At 34.6% G+C, this 19,683-nt stretch overlaps 1 protein-coding gene across 5 annotated transcripts in view; it reads right to left on the bottom strand.

The window, feature by feature from the left end:
- Positions 1-19,683, bottom strand: part of MKLN1 (muskelin 1) — a 163,897-nt gene that overhangs the window by 82,458 nt on the left and 61,756 nt on the right. For 4 of the 5 annotated variants that reach the window (XM_023207840.1, XM_023207837.1, XM_023207838.1 and 1 more), the window contains 4 exons: positions 17,595-17,704; positions 15,540-15,732; positions 3,753-3,830; positions 433-498 (listed from right to left, as the gene is read on the bottom strand). In XM_023207840.1, coding sequence (XP_023063608.1) covers positions 433-498; positions 3,753-3,830; positions 15,540-15,732; positions 17,595-17,704 — 447 coding nt within the window. Of the gene's footprint in view, positions 1-432; positions 499-3,752; positions 3,831-15,539; positions 15,736-17,594; positions 17,705-19,683 lie in introns of all 5 variants that reach the window. The other variant, XM_023207841.1, reaches the window with a different exon arrangement.

Below are 19,683 nucleotides of genomic sequence, written 5' to 3'. Positions count from 1 at the left end.
ATTTAAAAGGCAGGAAAAAAATACAAAAACAAACAAAAAACAACAACTAAAACAACGAAATTATTTACAGGCTTGTGAAAAGTTTTTAGCAATTAATGGACTTACCAACACTTGGCTGCCTAATTTGATATCTGCTTCCTCTGAAAATGTATCTTAGTTCTCTTTATTCCAGTAATTCTCATATTACTCTACTACAATATAAGCGCAACAAAAATCCAGAAATACACCAGTTTTCCATGAAAATACAACACATATAAACTAGACACATACACACATAAAAGCCCGCATGTTACACTTTTTTTAGGCAATCTAATTTCATTTGTGTAAGAGCCCGCCCCCCCCACCCCCCACCCTTCCTTACCTGTCACTGCCTGGTTTAGATGATGCCTGTAGCCAATGAAGATTTTGTTTTCCATTGCAACTGCTACTCACCTGTTTGAACATCAATAACCATCTGATGGCCTCCTCTCATTCCTGGTCGGTTATCTTCCCCATCACCTTTAGTAGAAATAATAGTTTCTTTTAAAGGAATAACAAACAACAGCATACCCAGAGTAAATTTATTCATAAGACTGTAATCAGTAGTAAAAATAACCCACACTTATTTTTTCAAAATATTAAGAATAAGTAAAAGGACTCATAAAAGTAACAGTATGACTCAAATCTGTGTTTATAATAATCTTGTTCTTTTTTCCAAATGCTTTCAGGACATGAATGGACTTGGAAGTTATTTTTGATTTATTTATGATCAATGCCACAAACCAGCAGACACAAAATATTATACAAAAACATAAAACAGAAATCTCTAAGCCACTTGGGTGCCAAAGTGAAAGTCAAAAACAATACAAAATTAGATCTCCTGTATATATTCTAGGCATAGTTCGTTAGTATAATGAGCAGTTTTAAAGTTGAGCTACTAAACTATTTACAAAAACAAAGATGTTATCAAGTTTTATATTAATGATATTAATTTTGTATAATGTGTACAACTATTTTGTATAATTTTGTACAATTTTGTACTTTGTATAGTTATTTTATATAACTTTGTATAACGTATTAATTTTGTGCCAATATTTCAACAATCAGTTCCCACCTAATTTACCAACTACTTTATGTAAGTACTGACTGAAGAAATCTAAGATTTACTTCACTTTGATTCTCATTTCCATCAGAGTTTAATAAGCAGGTTTAAATACAATCAGTAAAACTTTATTTAAACTTCCAAAAGAGAACACTATTATTCAACTTGTATCTAATCTTACTTTACACCAAATCTTACATACATAAAGTTATGGCCAGGCGTGGTGGCTCACACCTGTAATCCAAGCACTTTGGAAGGCCAAGGTGTGTAGATCACCTGAGGTCAGGAGTTCAGGACCAGCCTGGCCAACATGGTAAAACCCTGTCTCTACTAAAAATACAAAAAATCAGGCATGGTGGCGGGTGCTTGTAATCCCAGCTACTCAGGAGGCTGAGGCAGGAGAATCACTTGAACCCGGGAGGCGGAGGTTGCAATGAGCCGAGGTTGCACCACTGCATTCCAGCTGGGCAACGAGAGTGAGACTCCATCTCAAAAAAATAAAAAATAAAAAGTTATAACTTCATTTCGGTAGTTCAAAAGGTTATAAGATTCTAATGTCTTACCTGATATGAACTAGAAAGCCTAAGGCTTTCTTCATAACTCTCCTATTAGTTGAAATATATTACTTTGGCTAATAAGTTTCCCTGTATTGGCTTTCTCCTAATGGAGATATTCAAATTCAAATGGAGAATATCAAATTTTATACTAATTTCACAAGGGTGCTATGAAAAATGACTGAAATGTCAATTCTTATATACAGAAAATAAGACACAAAACTGAAGCTTTTCATTACTACTGTATTCAGCGGCTAATCATCCAGAAGTTCCCTCCAAATCCTTTCTCCTAATAGTTAAGCCTTTAGATTGTGCAATTTATTATCATTGAAGCTTTTGCCCTTTCTTCGTTTCTTCCCCCATCAGTCAGTATCACCATTTTTAAGAATAGATTTAAGAAAGCATATTCATCCCTGAGAGGTCTGAGGGAAAAAAGAAAGCACTAAAATGAATTCATTTTCAGTATGTTTGTACTTTATATGTTGAATCCATTAGTTTGCAAATACACAATTACAGTCTGTTTGCTATAATACGTGTCTTTAAAGAAAATTACCTCATATATGACTGATAAAATAGGAGAATGATGTTCATCTAACATCAATTATGGAGGTACTTAAGCAATTTTCCCCTGCATATTAATGTGCAACACTATCAGGAGAAAGCTTTCTCACAACTAAAGAGAAGTCCTTAGCAATACATGAAGACCACAATGAAAAAAGCTCAGTATCCACAGAACTGCCTTCCTTTAATGCAAACAGTTGCATTAAGAGATTGCTACACTTTCCACTATGTTAACTATTTGGCAAAGCAGTGAGTACAGATGAAGAAGTGACAAAAACTTCCCCCTTACATGAAAATAAGGGATTCATGAAGAAGACTATACTCTGGATCTGATTTCAAGTTTTGATGAAAACAGTCTTTATTAGAAGCCAATGCCCTCCAGGATCCATATTTCAAAGATGAAGTCATAAGCCCAGGGCTTAAGTCTAAACACACTATGATGCTCAATATAAATACCTTTGAAGATTTAAATGTACTGATATTTATTTCTATTATAATTATTACACTAGTTTTTATTAGTAGCTGGTTATAAAGTTCCACAGATTTGGAATGGTCTTCTGCCTATTTTTCTTATATGCCCTGCTAGGTTTAGCAAGCAATTTTGCAGAACTTAAGCTTTTCAAGAACATGCATATGGCAATACAACACAGCCTATAATTTTATACCATGCATCTATCAAAGCAGTTTATAATGATATTCTGTGTAAAAGCTGCCCAACCTTCTGTTATGGCAGTGAAACAAAAAGGTTTAAAAAGAAAATTTTAATATAACAATGAATTCTACTACCTGGTTAAGGAACCTACGTCTTGTTTTAAACATCTGCTTTTTATTTATTTTGTTATGGTTGTTGTTTTGTTTTTTGAGACACAGTCTCACTTTGTTGCCCAGGTTGAAGTGCAGTGGTATGAACATGGTTGACTGCAGCCTTGACCTCCCAGGCTCAAGCCACCCTTCTACCTCAGCACCCTTAAGCAGCTGGGACAACAGGTGCCTGCCAACTTATCTGGCTTTTTTTTTTTTTTTTTTTTTTAAGATGGAGCCTCCATCTGTCTCCCAGTCTGGAGTGCAATAGTGTAATCTCAGCTCACTGCAACCTCTGCCTCACAGGTTCAAGTGGTTCTCCTACCTCAGCCTCCCGAGTAGCTGGGATTACAGGTGCACACCATCACACCCAGCTAATTAATTTTTGTATTTTTAGTGGAGACAGGGTTTTGCCATGTTGGGCAGGCTGGTCTTGAACTACTAACCTCAGGTGATCTGCCCACCTTGGTCTCCCACAGTCTTGGGATTATACGTGTGAGCCACCACACTCGGCTGTATAGTTAATTTTTTGTAGAGACAGGGTCTCACCATGTTGCCCAGGCCGATCTTGAACCCTGAGCTCAAGCAATCTTCCTGTGTCGGCCTCCAAAAGTACTGGGATTACAGACATGAGCCACTGCACCTGGCCAATATCTTTTTTATTAAAATAGTACTATGACACTTGAACTACCTTGGGAAAACTGAAGACTGAGACATTGAAGAAAGAGAACTACAATCTAGAAGGTATGGCTTACCTTTGGTACTTTTGGGAATGATTTGACTCCATCGTGGCTTATATTCCTGTTGACTGATATACTGATTGAACAAGCCATCTGCAAATATTGAAGAATGAGAAAGAATTACACCTTAACTACTTACATTATTTATTAGAGAAAAAAATTAAAATTTAAAATACTACATTAAGAGAAATTACTAATATGTCACTAATAAAAAAGCACATTTTCATAAAATATGCATCACTTCAGTTTCACTTCATGCTACCCCAAATATAAAGTAGTAAAATATTAATTGGCACGACCATGCAAACAAATTGCTTTAGAGGAAGCTCATATTAAATGTACTGTTTCTCACCATTACTGCACCTATTAGATACAAAGTCATTGCTGCATTCAATGGACAAGTATGTGACATTACCAAAGGGTTAGAGATCTTGAAAGAAGGAAAAGGGAGTCAACTGGGAGGGGGAAAAAAAAGTCATAAGACAATTTAAGGCTGCAAAATAGAAGCAGGACAAAATAAAAATAAATAATCTGTATAAATGTGCTACTTCATTGAGAAAAGACCTTATATATCTTTAAAAAATCATTTCCATATCATTATTATAAATATAATTGGGAAAAGGAAAGGATAATTTAAGATTAGGAGAATTATATTTTAATTTCTTTTTGTGATCTCCCACCACTTGTCTTTATTTCAACTATGAAATTCTTAATCTTTATATCCTATAATGACATGGATTCATTGCATCCCAATCTCTTTCCCCCAACAGTGCTTTGTGCCAGTACTTTTTGCAACCATATCCAAGAGAACTAGAGAAGAAAATAGAGCTCCAACAATTTTGGTGTAGGTCCTTGATACATTTTCAGGAAAAGGGAACATTAATTTTAACACGTGAATTCCATTATTATACAGTTTTGAGTACAAAGCTACATAAAGATAAAAGTACTAACAGCAGTAATAAAACTATATTTATGGAACACTTACCAAATGTTAGAATTTATGCTGTCTCATCTCATTTAATTCTAAAAACAATCCTATGAAATACACATTATCATCTCCATTTTATAAACCCGGAAAAGTGTATTTAAAAAAAGTAAGAAACTTAACCAAAATCACACAGCTCTTACTTAAATGGTGGAGTTGGGACTAAAGTTCTACCACGCTTTCCTTACTCCTGATTCTGCTGTATCGATAAACTCATAATCTACTTATTAAGTTGTTACACTAGTTTCTGTAATGGTATGGAGACTGAACTCCCTACATACATCCCCACATACATACATAAATAATTATGAAGCCCTATTCCCGTGGCCCTCAACAAAGATTAGTTTAAGAAGGGTATGGAACCCAATTTTGGCTAATGAAACATGAGGAGTCTTCTGGGAGACTTCTAGGCAATTTTTCCTTACTTCTAAAGAGACATACAGAAAAGAAAAATATACTTTTATTCCTCTGGAATATCTGCATGTAATGTATACAAATATTAAAGCCAATTTGTCGAAGTACAAGAATGTAGTCAATTCTATAATGATGACACAGCAGAGAGAAAGAAAGAAATGATCACTGAGTCAACTAACCATGAAATCCACCTTACTTCTGGACTTCTTGCTATGTGCTACAATAACATTTCCTTAGTATTTAGGCTACAAACCCTAGCTTTTACACGCGCCCAAATAGATCATAATTTATAAAGTGACTTTTACTATAAACTGTCATGTGGCTCAATTTAAAAGTAAAACTGTTTTCTGTGATTTATATATTCACTAGAGACCAAGCAATTTAGAGCATTCCCCCTAATCTTTCTTTTCTGGGTAATTATAGAAAAGAAATACCCAGCTTCTGGGTAGGAAGCTCAGTTGTAACCAACCCTTTCAGCTTTCAAGACTTTTCATTTTCAGCTGGCTTTAACTGGAAACCTCCATCCTACAGGCACAAATTTCCTTTCTTCTTTGCCTTTGAGACTTTTCAAAATTCTTGCAAAAAGTCAATAAATACTGTAAACACTAAAGCAGGGTAAAGGTTAAAAAAATGCATTGCTTTTAGTACCTTGTTTTAATATAAAAGAACTTCCTACAACTTTCACAATCTAAAAACAAAAAGTTGACACTGCTACATCCCAAATAATCTCCATGCTCCCTATTATTTCTAATTCTTGGAAACTCTTGCTAATAAGGCCTTTTGCCTTGGTAGGCTTGCTTTAGATATATAATTCAGCAAAAAAACTCAGCCTCTCTATTGAAACAATAATGACATTCTCATCTATAAAAATATGACATCCATTACAATGTTTAAAAATCTCAGAAACAAATTAGTAAATAAGAAATTTAAAGATGCCTGTGAACCATGTGAGTTCAAAAAATCATTTCTGTTTAAAGAAGAAGTCAGGCAGTTGCTAATATTTCTATAAGTCTATTTTTCACAAAAATCTAAACCAAGAGATCAGAACAGTTAGATAAAATTAAAACTATACAAAAGAAATTAAAGTATCACTAGGAGAAAGCACACTAAGAACTAGTTGTTAATAATTTTTAAACTATTTAACTAGAGTCTCAGGTCCAATATCACTTCATTTTTTCCCCTATAATTACGACTATACTAAATATATTTCACAGAGTCCTCACTGAGCACAAGCTGTTCTTTTCTCCAATAACAGTTGATACTCTCTTTAAAAAGCACATGATGGCCCAGCCTGGTGGCTCAGACCTGTAATTCCAGTGTTTTGGGAGGCTAAGGCAGGAGGATCATTCAAGGCCAGGAGTTGAAAACCAGTCTGGGCAACACAGAAATCCTGCCTACACACACACACACACACACACACACACACACAACATGATCTAAAAATGAGACTTAGGAAGCTTTTACCAAAAGGGAAAAACATTTCAAATCTCTTGCCCAGAATTAAAAAGAAAACAAAACCCAAAAAATCCACATAGATTATAGTACTGCTGCCTAGTTATATATATTTATATTTGATAAACTCAAACTTTTATCAAATTTGATTTTTCACCAAAATAGAGATTATACACAAAAGAAATAATTTAAAATGCATGTATAGGTAAATAACTTATAGAGCATAAAATCCTTTTTGACCATTCAAGAATGATTAGATCAAAAAGAATTTTTAAGAAACTAATTTCATCAGTTTGTCCAAATTCTGAAAAAAAGGCCAATATTATACCAGTAATAATATAATAATCAATATTAGGACATTGAACCAGTAAATATTTACTAAGACAGTAAAGCTTAGAGATAAAGAGTATGGATTTTGGCACCAGACTACCTGAACTCAAATCTTAGCTCTGTCACTTACTAGATACACCATCTTGAGCAAATTAATCATTCTCATATATTAAACGGAAATAACAACAATATTTACCCTAGAAGGTTAAGTATGAAAATTAAATAAATTCACGTAAAAGGTCTAGGAGAATAGATGACACATTGTCAAGCTCTCAGATATGTTACTTACGATGATGATGATGATAATAATGCAGTGTTTGGAAATGTACTTGACAGAAAATTAACAATCTTTTATGAACAAAATGAAAAATATAGCACCAAGACAAATACGAGTTAAGAGGAGGAAGGAGTGATTCAGCGAGAATATAATGAAAGAAGATACCTTGAAAGAGTGGCTTTGAAGAATGCACTGGAACTGAATTATATGAAAAGGAAAGTAATCGGAAAGAAAATACAGCATACACAAAGGCACAAAGGCATTAATGAGCAAAAATTATGAAAAAAAAAAGCATGTTTCAGAAAGAGTCTGGCAGTTGGGAAAGGGGAAAAATGAGTGAGATTTTGCATTATAAGCATTACTAAGAAACAAAATCTTAAAGAGAAAAAAGGAAAAATCTTGCTATCCTGGAACACAACCCTACCTCCTAACTCAAAAGAAGCTTCTAAAAATAGGAAAAATTCACATTCAAAGATTAATAGTGTTAAAAAAGAATCAACCCAAGAATTATACAATATAAAAAGGAAAACAAATGAGTTTTTTAAAGTAGCAAATGAATCTGATTCAACAGAAAAATGTAGCCATGCAATAGATGAAAGTAGCCAAATACCTTTCCACAAATAAAAAAAGCAACTCTCTCTATGAAACATGAGTACAGATTAGAGATATGAGCAGTTGGAAAGTAGACATCTAAATAGTTGGAAAAGAAACGGTAAGACAACAAAAGGAAACAAAAATTGAATTGTCAGAGACAAGAGAAAAGAGGAATGAACAAATTGAAAATATCATAGAACTGAAGGTCAAAGTGTAAGAAGGAGACACTAAAAATAACATAGTAGTGGAAATGGGATAAAGGGTTTAGAGAAGCTTAAAATATTAAACAGAAATGTGGAGTTAAAAAAGATAAAGGAGAAAATAAAAGAAATGATAGACTAAGGCAACATATATTTAATCGAAAGAAAACCAAAACAGACAATAGTTAACAGGGTTGCCACACTGGAGTTTCAGACAGCCTTGTTAATATAATTACAAAATAATCTAAAACAAATATAAAATATTTAAAGTCAGAGGGAAAAAGATTATATTAAAAAATGGCAGTTGAAAATGACAGCACACCTCTCAATAGCAACAATGGAAGCTGATTAATAACAGTCGAATGATATTCAGGATGTATTTCAAGAAAATCAGTGTCAATCTGGAATTCTACATCTAGCAAAAATACGCTCCTAGAAAGGAGACAAAATTTTCAGGTCAGCAATTCTAAAAGAGTTGAACTGCATTATAGAAGAAATTCTAAAGGATGGGCTTATGGCACAGGGAACAAACACACTCTTAGATATAAGATTAAAGACACAAACAATAATGAAGAGAAAAAAACAGTAAATATTTGGGCAAAATTAATGAACAATTGCTATATAAGACTAAGATTTTATAGGGTCTTTGAACATGGTATCAAAATAAATGACAACAATAGAGCAATCGACAACAACAGAATAATGAATTAGAAGGTGAGAATATGAAGCTGAAAGTCTACTAAATCCTCACATGGGAAGAGAGAAAAGGTACTGATCGATCGGCCGGGAGCAGTGGCTCACGCCTGTAATCCCAGCACTTTGGGAGGCCGAGATGGGCGGATCACGAGGTCAGGAGATTGAGACCATCCTGACTAACATGGTGAAATCCCGTCTCTACTAAAAATACAAAAAATTAGCCAGGTGTGGTTGCGGGCGCCTGTAGTCCCAGCTACTCAGGAGACTGAGGCAGGGGAATGGTGTGAACCTGGGAGGCGGAGCTCACAGTGAGCCAAGATCGCGCCACTGCACTCCAGCCTGAGCGACAGAGTAAGACTCTGTCTCAAAAAAAAAGACACTGATCAATTTTGTTAAGGCAATCATGCATACTTGTTGTAATTTCTAAACTAAATCATAAGTCAATGATATATTAATAAAATAAAATTTTATTTAAATAAAATGTATTTATTATTAAGTTTTTAAATAAAAACTTATTTAAATAAAATTTATAAGAGATATTTCTCTTCAGAGGGATAAAGGTTGAAAATAAAAGATGGAAAAGATATGCCATACGGGCCGGGCACGGTGGCTCAAGCCTGTAATCCCAGCACTTTGGGAGGCCAAGGTGGGTGGATCACGAGGTCAGGAGATCAAGACAATCCTGGCTAACATGGTGAAACCCCGTCTCTACTAAAAAATACAAAAAAAAAACTAGCCAGGCAAGGTGGCGGGCGCCTGTAGTCCCAGCTACTCCGGAGGCTGAGGCAGGAGAATGGCGTAAACCTGGAGCTGGAGCTTGCAGTGAGTGAGCTGAGATCCGGCCACTGCACTCCAGCCTGGGCCACAGAGCGAGACTCCGTCTCAAAATAAAAAAAAAATATGCCATACAAATAAGAAATGAAAACAGATCTTAATACAATTTACACCTTTAAGCAAAAATATTTCTAGAGATAAAAAGGCACTTCATAATGAAAGATTTAATTCAAAATAATTTAAAATTTATTTTCAATTAAAAACATGGCATCAAAATGTAAAGTTAAATTAGACCAACTATAGGAAACATACGATTTCATGATCATAGTGGAAAGTGTTAAAATCTTTCTCAGTAATGAGAATCAGAAAATTCTTATTGATAAAGAAGATTTGTGCAATATGATTAGCAACTGTGACCAACTGAACAGATATACAACACTGCTCCAACAACTACAGAATTCACATTCTGTTCAAATATATATGATATGTTTATAAAAATTGAATAAGCTGGGCTACACAGCAAGTCTCATTAAATTTCAAAGGAGTGCAAACACACAGGATATGCACTCTGGCCCCTATGCAATTATGCCAGAAATCACTAACAAATAAAATAACTAGTAAATCTCCCCAAATTTGTAAATTAAAAACCACGGTTCTTTCAAAGAGCCATTTCATTTCATAATGAAAATACTAAACTGAACAAAAGTAAAAATACTTCCTAGCACAACAAAAGAACGAGAAGAGGAAATTTTATTTATTTATTTATTTATTTTGAGATGGAGTCTTGCTCTGTCACCCAGGCTGGAGTGCAGTGGCCGATCTCAGCTCACTGCAAGCTCCGCCTCCCAGGTTTACACCATTCTCCTGCCTCAGCCTCCCAAGTAGCTGGGACTACAGGCGCCCACCACCACGCCTGGCTAGTTTTTTTTTTGTATTTTTTAGTAGAGACGGGGTTTCACCGTGTTAGCCAGGATGGTCTCCATCTCCTGACCTTGTGATCTGCCCATCTCGGTCTCCCAAAGTGCTGGGATTACAGGCTTGAGCCACCATGCCCGGCCGAGGAAATTTTATATATTTAAATGTATATAAGGGAAATTTTCAAAGTCCAAAAACTAATGAGACCCTGCCAAAATAACACAAAAACCTCCACACAAAGGTAACTTCAGGTCCAGTTGCCTTCACTAGTAAATTCTACCAAGCTACTACTCATTCTACACAAACACTTTTAGATTCCTGCCTCATTCTATAAGGTTAGAACTACCCAAACACACCAAAAGATACCAAAACACGACATGCACATTATAAGAAAACTGCAGACCAATATCTTACATACACAAATTTATGCAAAAATACTTCATAAAAATGTGGCAGATCAAATACAATACCTGAAAAGAGTAAGACACCATTTTCAAGTAGGGTTTGTAACAGGAATACAAAATTGCATTAAAAACAGAAAATCAATGAAGATAATTCAATATACATATGCCTTTATAATGCTTTGCTTTACCACGCTTCACAGGTACTGTGTTTTTTATAAATTGAAGGAAGTCTATGGATGACGTTTTTCCAACAGAATTTCTTCACTTTGCGTCTCTCTCACATTTCAGTAATTCTCGCAGTTTCAATGTTTTTCATTATTATATCTGTTACAGTCACCTATGATCAGCGATCTTTGATGTTAATAATGTAATTGTTTTGAGGCACCATGAACTACAGCCTTATAAGACAAGGAACTTAATATATGTGTGTGTTCTGACTACTCCATAAACCAGTAGTTCCCCCATTTCTCTCCCTCTCTTTGAGCCTCCCTATTCCCTGAGATGCAACAATACTGAAATTAGGCCATTTAATATCTTTACTGGCCTTTAAGTGTTCAACACACACCTCTCATTTTCAATAAAAAACTAGAAATAATTAAACTTAGGGAGGAAGGCATGTCAAAGGCCAAGATAGGCTGAAAGTTGACCTCTTGTACTAAAGTTTACCAAGTTGTAAATGAGAAGGAAAAGTTCTTGAAGGAAACTACAAGTGAACCTACGACTGATACGAAAGCAAAACAGACTTATTGTTAATATGGAGAAAGTTAGAGTGGTCTGAATAAATTAAACCAGTCATAACACTACACTTCCTTAAGCCAAAACCTAATCTAAAGCATGGCCTTAACTCTCTTCAAGTGTATGAAAGCTGAGAGAAGTCAGAAAACTGCAAAAGAAAAGTTGTAAGTTAGCAGAGGTTGGTCCATGAAGTTTAAAGAATGAAGCCATCTCTGTAACATAAAAGTACAAAGTAAAGCCACAAGTGTTGATGTATTATAGAAGATGCAGCAAGTTATTACTATCTAGAAGATTCAGCTAAGATCACTGATGAAGGTAACTATACTAAACAGATTTTCAATGTAGACAAAACATTCCAATAGACTTCTACTAGAGAAGAAAGTGCCATCTAGGACTTTCATAGCTAGAGAGAAGTCAATGACTGGCCTCAAAGCTTCAAAGGACAGTGTGACTCTCTTGTAAGGGTTTAATGCAGCTAGTGACTTAAAGTGGAAGTCAATGCTCATTTACTATTCTGAAAAATCCTAGGACCCTTAAGAATTAAGCTGAATCTACTCTGCCTGTGCTCTACAAATGGAATAACAAAGCCTAGATGACAGCACATCTGTGTACAGAATGGTTTACTGAATATTTTATGCCCACTGTTGAGAACTACTGCTCAGAAAAAAAAAAAAAAAAAAAAAAGATTTATTTCAAAACATTACTGCTCACTAACAATGCACCTCCCAAGAGCTCTGATGGGGAAATACAGGGAGATTAATGTTTTCATGCCTGCTAACACATATCCATTTTGCAGCCTATGGATCAAGGAGTCATTTAGACTTTCAAGAAAGTCTTGTTATTTAAGAAACACATTTTGTAAGGCTATAGTTGCCACAGACAGTGATTCCTCTGATGAATCTGGGCAAAGTAAATTGAAAACCTGGAAAGGATTCACCATTCTAGATGCCATTAAGAACATTCACGATTCATGGGAAGAGATCAAATTATTAACATTAACAAGAGTTTGGAAGAAGTTGATTCCAACCTTATGGATGATGTGGAGAGGGTTAAAGACTTCAGAAGAAGAAGTTAACTGCAGATGTGGTAGAAACAGCAAGAGAACTAGAAGCAGAAGTAGAACCTGAAGATGTGACTGAACTGCTACAATCTCATGATAAAATCTGAATGGATGAGAAACTGCTTCTTATGAATGAGCAAATAAAGTGGTTTCTTGAGATGGAAACTATTCCTGATGAAGATGCTGTGAACATTGTTGAAATGACAACAAAGGATTTAGAATATTACATAAACTTAGCTGATAAAACAGCAGCAGGGTTTGAGAGGATTGACTCTAATTTTGAAAGAAGTTCTACTGTGGATCAAATGCAATCAGACAGCATTGCATGACACAGAGAAATCTTTTGTGAAAGGAAGAGCTCATTGATGCAGCAAACTTCACTTTTGTCTTATTTTAAGAAACTGCCACAGCCACTCCAACTTTTAGCAATCACCATCCTTATCAGCCAGCAGCCATCAATACTGAGGCAAGACCCTTCACCAGCAAAAAGACTGTAACTCACTGAAGGCTCAGATGATCATTAGCATTTTTAAAGCAATAAAGCATTTTTAAGTTAAGGTATGTGCATTTTCTTTAAAGAAATAATGCCACTGTACCTTAACAGGCTACAGTAAAGTGGAAACATAACTTTTATATGCACAGGGAAAGGAAATAAAATTTGTGTGACTTGCTTTATTGTGACATTCACTTCATTGCAGTGGTCTGGAACCAAACCTGCAGTATCTCCAAGATATGCCTATAATTAAGAACTACTGCATAATCCAAAAGACAAGAGTGGAGAGATTTTTTTTAAAGTAGGATAACAGAAAAAAGAAAGAAGCAGGGAAAGACAGAGGGAGAAGGGTAGAGATTTCAGGTTGAAACTTCATGACTACCTTATTAAACTTTATCCTTCCCTTATCTCACAAAAGAAAAATTCTCTTTCCATAGCAAAAAAGATAAGCTCAGCAAAGGGAGGTTTTCAGTACAATCTCTACATGTTTGAGTAAAACATTCCTGTCCCTAGGTGATTACTTTTGCCTACCATCACCAGATCCTGTACTGGCAAAGAGGTAGTAGCAATTATTGGTTCCGAAATCACCTATAATAAAATGAAATGTAAATACAGTGATGTTTCTAGACAAAGAAAAAGCCTATTAGAGAAATAAATACAGCCTTACGCTTTCTTAAAATACAGACAATACTTAAAGATCACACTAAGTAATATACTAAAAATACTAAAAGTAGCTTTTGTATCCTCCATTACAAGAAGCTTGACAGAGATTCTTTTGATTCCCTAGATCTTCCTATTTAGCAGGCAGGAACTTCTTGTCCTTCTCTGCTATGTTTTTAATAGAGCAGAAGCCAAAAAACTCTGCACTGTTTACTTCCTTATTTGTCCAACAAATCATCATCAATGAGGTCAGAAGCAAACTGAACAACCCTGAAAGGAATGTTTATTAACTAACAGTGTTCCAGGCCACTTTAGAGAGCCATAGTATTCATAGTACAAAAACTATGATGTGGCTGTAAGTTTCAAGAATTGAGCAACTACTAATTTCTCTAAACTTGGTTCCTTTCTAGAGCCAAAGGATAAGTTAAGTCTCTGTAGATACTAAAACTGCACAAGATTTTTATCAGCTAATCCTAACCAACTCAGTACGTCACTAAAGACAGCTTTAAAATATGTAACTGTTTTTAGCTTATTAATTGTATAGAGTTGCCTATGGCAGTTGTTTTGCTTTCTCTTCACAAAATAATAAACGCCTTACTGATAAATATCTGAAACAAACAAAAAAGCTCTAAAATTACCTATGCCTTCCCCATTCTATGAGGTTAAAAAAAAAAAATACAGAATTCACTCCTAGAAATGGCATACATACATACATATATATATACACACACATACACATATACACACACACACACACACTTTTATTGGTAGCTTTTCAAAGTCTGGTAAGAGATTAGTTATGTGTTTTAATTGTTTATACTCCAAAATATACTCAATTTCAAACATACCAATCATTTATTTGCAAGTATCATCATCAATCAAGTAAGCAATAACAATGTACAAGGCTTAGAAGCAGATTTGTCATATTTTAAAAAGTGGAGCTCAAAGCAATTCATGTTAAGTTAACTTTACATTTATAAACTCAAAGAAGGCAGTGCAGGTCTGGTTTTCTTTTAGCTACCCAATATCTAATAAATATGAATACCTAGTAATAGATGATAACTGTGATAAAATGAAAATGAGAGCAAATCACTGAAAAATGTATTATTTCTTATTTCTTCCTATAAAAGATGCACCAATTTCAATTCCACAAGTTTTATATTGTACAACTATTCTGTTCTTTGTCACTATGAAAGTTACCGTGGAAGCCCTTTTTAGTTTAAATAACAAAACGCATCAGACCTTAAATATCCAAATGAGCGTTACTGTCCAAAGTCAATACCCTGGGAGATAATATAGATGTTCAACTATTCACATTTCTTTCGAAGCCAGATTACAGGTCACACAAGAAAATCGGCAATTATATAGTATTCACACCACAACGAAGTTATTTTCAATACAAATCTCCTTGTTCCTTACATATAATTGCTTATTAATAACTTTTTTTATTATCTAGCCCCCCCTTCTCCTCAAAACTACACTGTTAATAAATATTGGCTATCAATATCAAAATATTTTTTCTGATACAATTTAATGCTAGTTAATGTTATCATCTGTAAGTGCACGGTTTCCCAAGATGACAACTTAAATTTATATGTGAGTTCAAGTACATTTCACTTTTTAAAGTCTCATTACATCATGGATCTATTTTACATGAAAGAAGTCCCTAATCCAAAGAGCTAATAATCTTTAACTGAGTAAAAAAAAACAAGAAAAAAAATTAGAATAATAACTGGCATAAGCCTATATTCTTTTTGAGAAAGTTTCCCGTACGTACTTGAATTTACCCTAATAACCAATCTAAGTTTCATACCATTTACAGCTTTTTCAATCAGCTCTTCACAAGCATCAAAATCACCCTTCAACACCAGCTTGTCATGAATATCTGTTAACATGGGATGTTCCAGTGCAATCTTGGTTTTCTTTTGCAGTGACTCAAAAGCTTCTGTATAGTTGTGTTGTCTGAAGTGTTTTAGGCAAAGGCGAATAGCTTCCTGTTCACGGTACTACTAGAACACAGAGTTTAAGTATGGAAAGAAGAGATTTGGTTAGATGATACTGTAGGAAACAGTTAACAACAGTAAAAATAACTAATCTACACTGAGCATGTATTAACACTATGTGCCAAGCAGCATACTAACCTGATTCATTAGGTATCATTATTTGGCTCTTTTAACTAGCAAAACTAAAACTTGGCCTGTTCCAATTAACTTGTCCAAGGTTACAAAGTATGTAGCCAAAAGTTATTAAACCAAACCTAATTCCAGAGTCTCAACTTTGAAGAAAGGGAGAACACCTATTTCTTAAACTCCACTTAATATTGTAAAAATTATAACTCCATAGTGTCTATTAATCCCATTACAATGCAGGTACTGACAGCACAAAAAAACATGAAATAATTCACATACAATTATACTATGCTTTCTATTTTTGGTTTTTAAGCTATTACTTGAATGACAAGTATCAAGTATACAGATACTTCAAATTTACAAACATGTTTTATGACTCAAAAATCATCAAAAACAGACTAAATGTAATTTTTTTTTTTTTGAGACAGGGTATTGCTCTCTCTCCCCGGCTGGAGTGCAGCGGCGTAATCTCAGCTCACTGCAACCTTCGCCTCATGGGTTCAAGCAATTCTCCTGCCTCAGCCTCCTAAGTAGCTGAGCTTACAGGCACATGTCACCATGCCCAGCTAATTTTTGTATTTTTAGTAGAGACAGGGTTTCACCATGTTGGTCAGGATGGTCTCGAACTCCTGACCTCAGGCAATCTGCGCACCTCGGTCTCCCAAAGTGCTGGGATTACAGGTGAGACCCACTGCGCCCGGCCCAATTTAATTGTTTTCTAAATCTGAACTACCTCATCTATTAAGCAGCTATAAAGTAGACATCTCAATTAACTGGAATCCAAAAAGCAGGCACTTAATTTATTAAAATTTTCCCCTAATAGGACAGATGCCAAAATCACAATCTTATAAAAACGATTTTTTTAAAAAAATGTCAACTTCAGGAGTATGTTCTGGGGCTATGTCAAATTTCCTAAGTATACCACTATTCAAACAAACAGATGACACGGAAGCCTGTATGATAATCAAACAACAATGATTTACTTATAGGCATTACCCTTTAATGAGGCAAGAAAATAAAATGTGTTTAGGAAGATGTATAAGATCTGAAACACAAATCAGTTGATAGCTGACTTCTTACCTAATAAAAGGTCATTAAACATCTAATCCTTACATTATAATTAACTATTATTAATTAATAACTTAATTAATTATAATTAATTAACTATAACTTACTCTTGGCCTCTAAAAAAGATTTATCATAACTACCTTGTTAACAATATATATTACAGTTATATTAAACAGCAATATTTTTTAACCTTGTTGACTACTTTAGGAGTCTAAATCACATCCACATCTTAAATTTTCCATTAGACTGCAAAACTATCCCACTAAAAACTATGTTTTAAGTATTTATATGAATACAAGTAAAAAAAAACAAAATTCAGAGTCAAATGGGTATAATAAAAGCAGACTGTGGAGCCAAACTGCCTGAGTTCATACACTGGCTCAAGCACTTTACAACTGTGTGACCCTAGGCAAACTATTTAATCTCTCTGTGCTTCATTTCTTCATCTATAAACTAATGGGGATAATAAGTGCACCTGTCTCATAGAGTGATAATGACAAAGTGAGTTATCAGGATCACTTAAAAGCTGTCAGACTGGAAGTGCTTAATAAAACGTTAGCTAACTGTTGTTATTATTATTTTGAATATTTTAAATTATTCTCAATGAATAAGAGATTGACATATTTCTCCTTTTATAGCCATTAAAGTCAGGATTTAAAATACAGTCCTACCTTGCTATACCAGTTGAGACAAGGTTGTACTACATCAGGATCATCAATGCCACTAAGTTCAACATACCAGATGCTAAAGTTAAAGCTGGGTCCCCAGGACAAGAGTGGAACTTTAAGAAGAAGAAATAAAAAGAAGAAGAAAAATATTAACACAGTTCAAATAAAACTTTAGCAAAGTAAAGGCACTATTCAACCTTATAAGGATTCATTCAACAAATTTTCTGGGCATCTTTGATATGACTAGCGTGGTGCTAAGGCTACAACAGTAAAACGAAATAGATGACCCATGCCAACGTAAGATTTCCTTAGTTAATAAAAACACTGTACGATAAATTAAAAATGTTCATATGTCTACCCCAAATAAATGCCACCAGAATTAGATGATTTAACAGGTAAATTTTACCAAATGTACAATCAGCAAAAAATTACTTCAGAATTTAGCCTACATCAGAACACTGAAAGAGACTGAAAGTTCAATTATTTATCAGTGGCATAACCCTGAAATCCAAATTAGAAGAAAAAAGACTTAAGGCCAATCACAGCTATGAATACATATTTAAATACAAATTAAAAGGAGAAAAGTTGCAAAAAAATTCAATCAGATTTTCACTGTAACCAGATAGATCTCATTCCAGGAATGGAAAGATGACAGTTCAATAAATAATAGGAGCTATATTAATATAATGTACCACATTAACAAAATAAAAAACACATTTGGTAACTTTAATACATTATTATTTTTAAACCCTCAATGTATAAGCAATACAAGGCAATAAAAAATTTCCTGCCGGGCGCGGTGGCTCAAGCCTGTAATCCCAGCACTTTGGGAGGCCGAGACGGGCGGATCACGAGGTCAGGAGATCGAGACCATCCTGGCTAACACAGTGAAACCCCGTCTCTACTAAAAAATACAAAAAGCTAGCCGGGCGAGGTGGCTGGCGCCTGTAGTCCCAGCTACTCGGGAGGCTGAGGCAGGAGAATGGCGTGAACCCGGGAGGCGGAGCTTGCAGTGAGCTGAGATCCGGCCACTGCACTCCAGCCCAGGTGACAGAGCGAGACTCCGTCTCAAAAAAATAAATAAATAAATAAATAAAAATAAATAAATAAATAAATAAAAAATAAAAAATTTCCTTACCTACATTTTTTAAAAAAGCATCAAAAACCTTAAAAATTAAACCTAATGGGAAAATACTAAGTATTCCCACTCAAGTCAGAACAAGACAAACAGGTCCAATATCTCTACTATTAGACACTAATCAGAGGTCTCAGCCAGTGCAATAAGGACACAAACAACCAACCAAATTAAGAAAAATGAATTGTAATTTAAAGATGACCTGTCTACCTAAAAAAATTCAAGAGAGCCAGGAGCAGTAGCTCACACCTGTAATCCGAGCACTTTGGGAGGCTGAGGCAGGAGATCACTTGAGGCCAGGAATTCAAAACCAGCCTGGCCAACACAGTGAAACTCCGTCTCTACTAAAAATAGAAGAAATTAGCCAGGCATGGTGGCATGCGCCTATAATCCCAGCTACTCGGGAGGCTGTGGAAAGAGAATCTCTTGAACCCAGGAGGCAGACGGTGCAGTTAGCTGCCATCGCACCACTGCACTCCAGCCTGGGCAACAGAATAAGACTGTCTCAATGTAAACAAACAAACAAACAAACAAAAAAAATATATATATATATATATTCATTTGAAAAACTTTTTATTTGTAAACAAGGTAAACACACAAAAATCAACTTTTCCTATACCTACAATAACCAATTAGAAAATATAACTCAAAAAAGTCCTATTTATAATGGCAAAAAGCTGAAAATATCTCAGAATAAACTTAAAATACACAACATTTATAAGAAAATATAAAATTGTAGTGAATAATTGAATACATGAAAGCACATACTATGTTCCTATGTAGGAAAACTCAATGTTGTAAATGTGTAGTTTTCTCCAATTAATTATAAATTTAACATCATGTCAATCAAAATCCCAATGGTATTTCCGGAGGTCCCATGTAGTCAAAACTATTTTTTTTTTTTAATAGCAACACTAGTTATTTTTCAAAATAACTATTTTTCAAAATAACACAATA

The sequence above is a fragment of the Piliocolobus tephrosceles genome, chromosome 8 (assembly GCF_002776525.5).
Source record: "Piliocolobus tephrosceles isolate RC106 chromosome 8, ASM277652v3, whole genome shotgun sequence".
Classification (NCBI taxonomy): domain Eukaryota; kingdom Metazoa; phylum Chordata; class Mammalia; order Primates; family Cercopithecidae; genus Piliocolobus; species Piliocolobus tephrosceles.
Note: the sequence above shows the minus strand (reverse complement) of the source record. Positions and strands in the feature narration are given on the sequence as shown.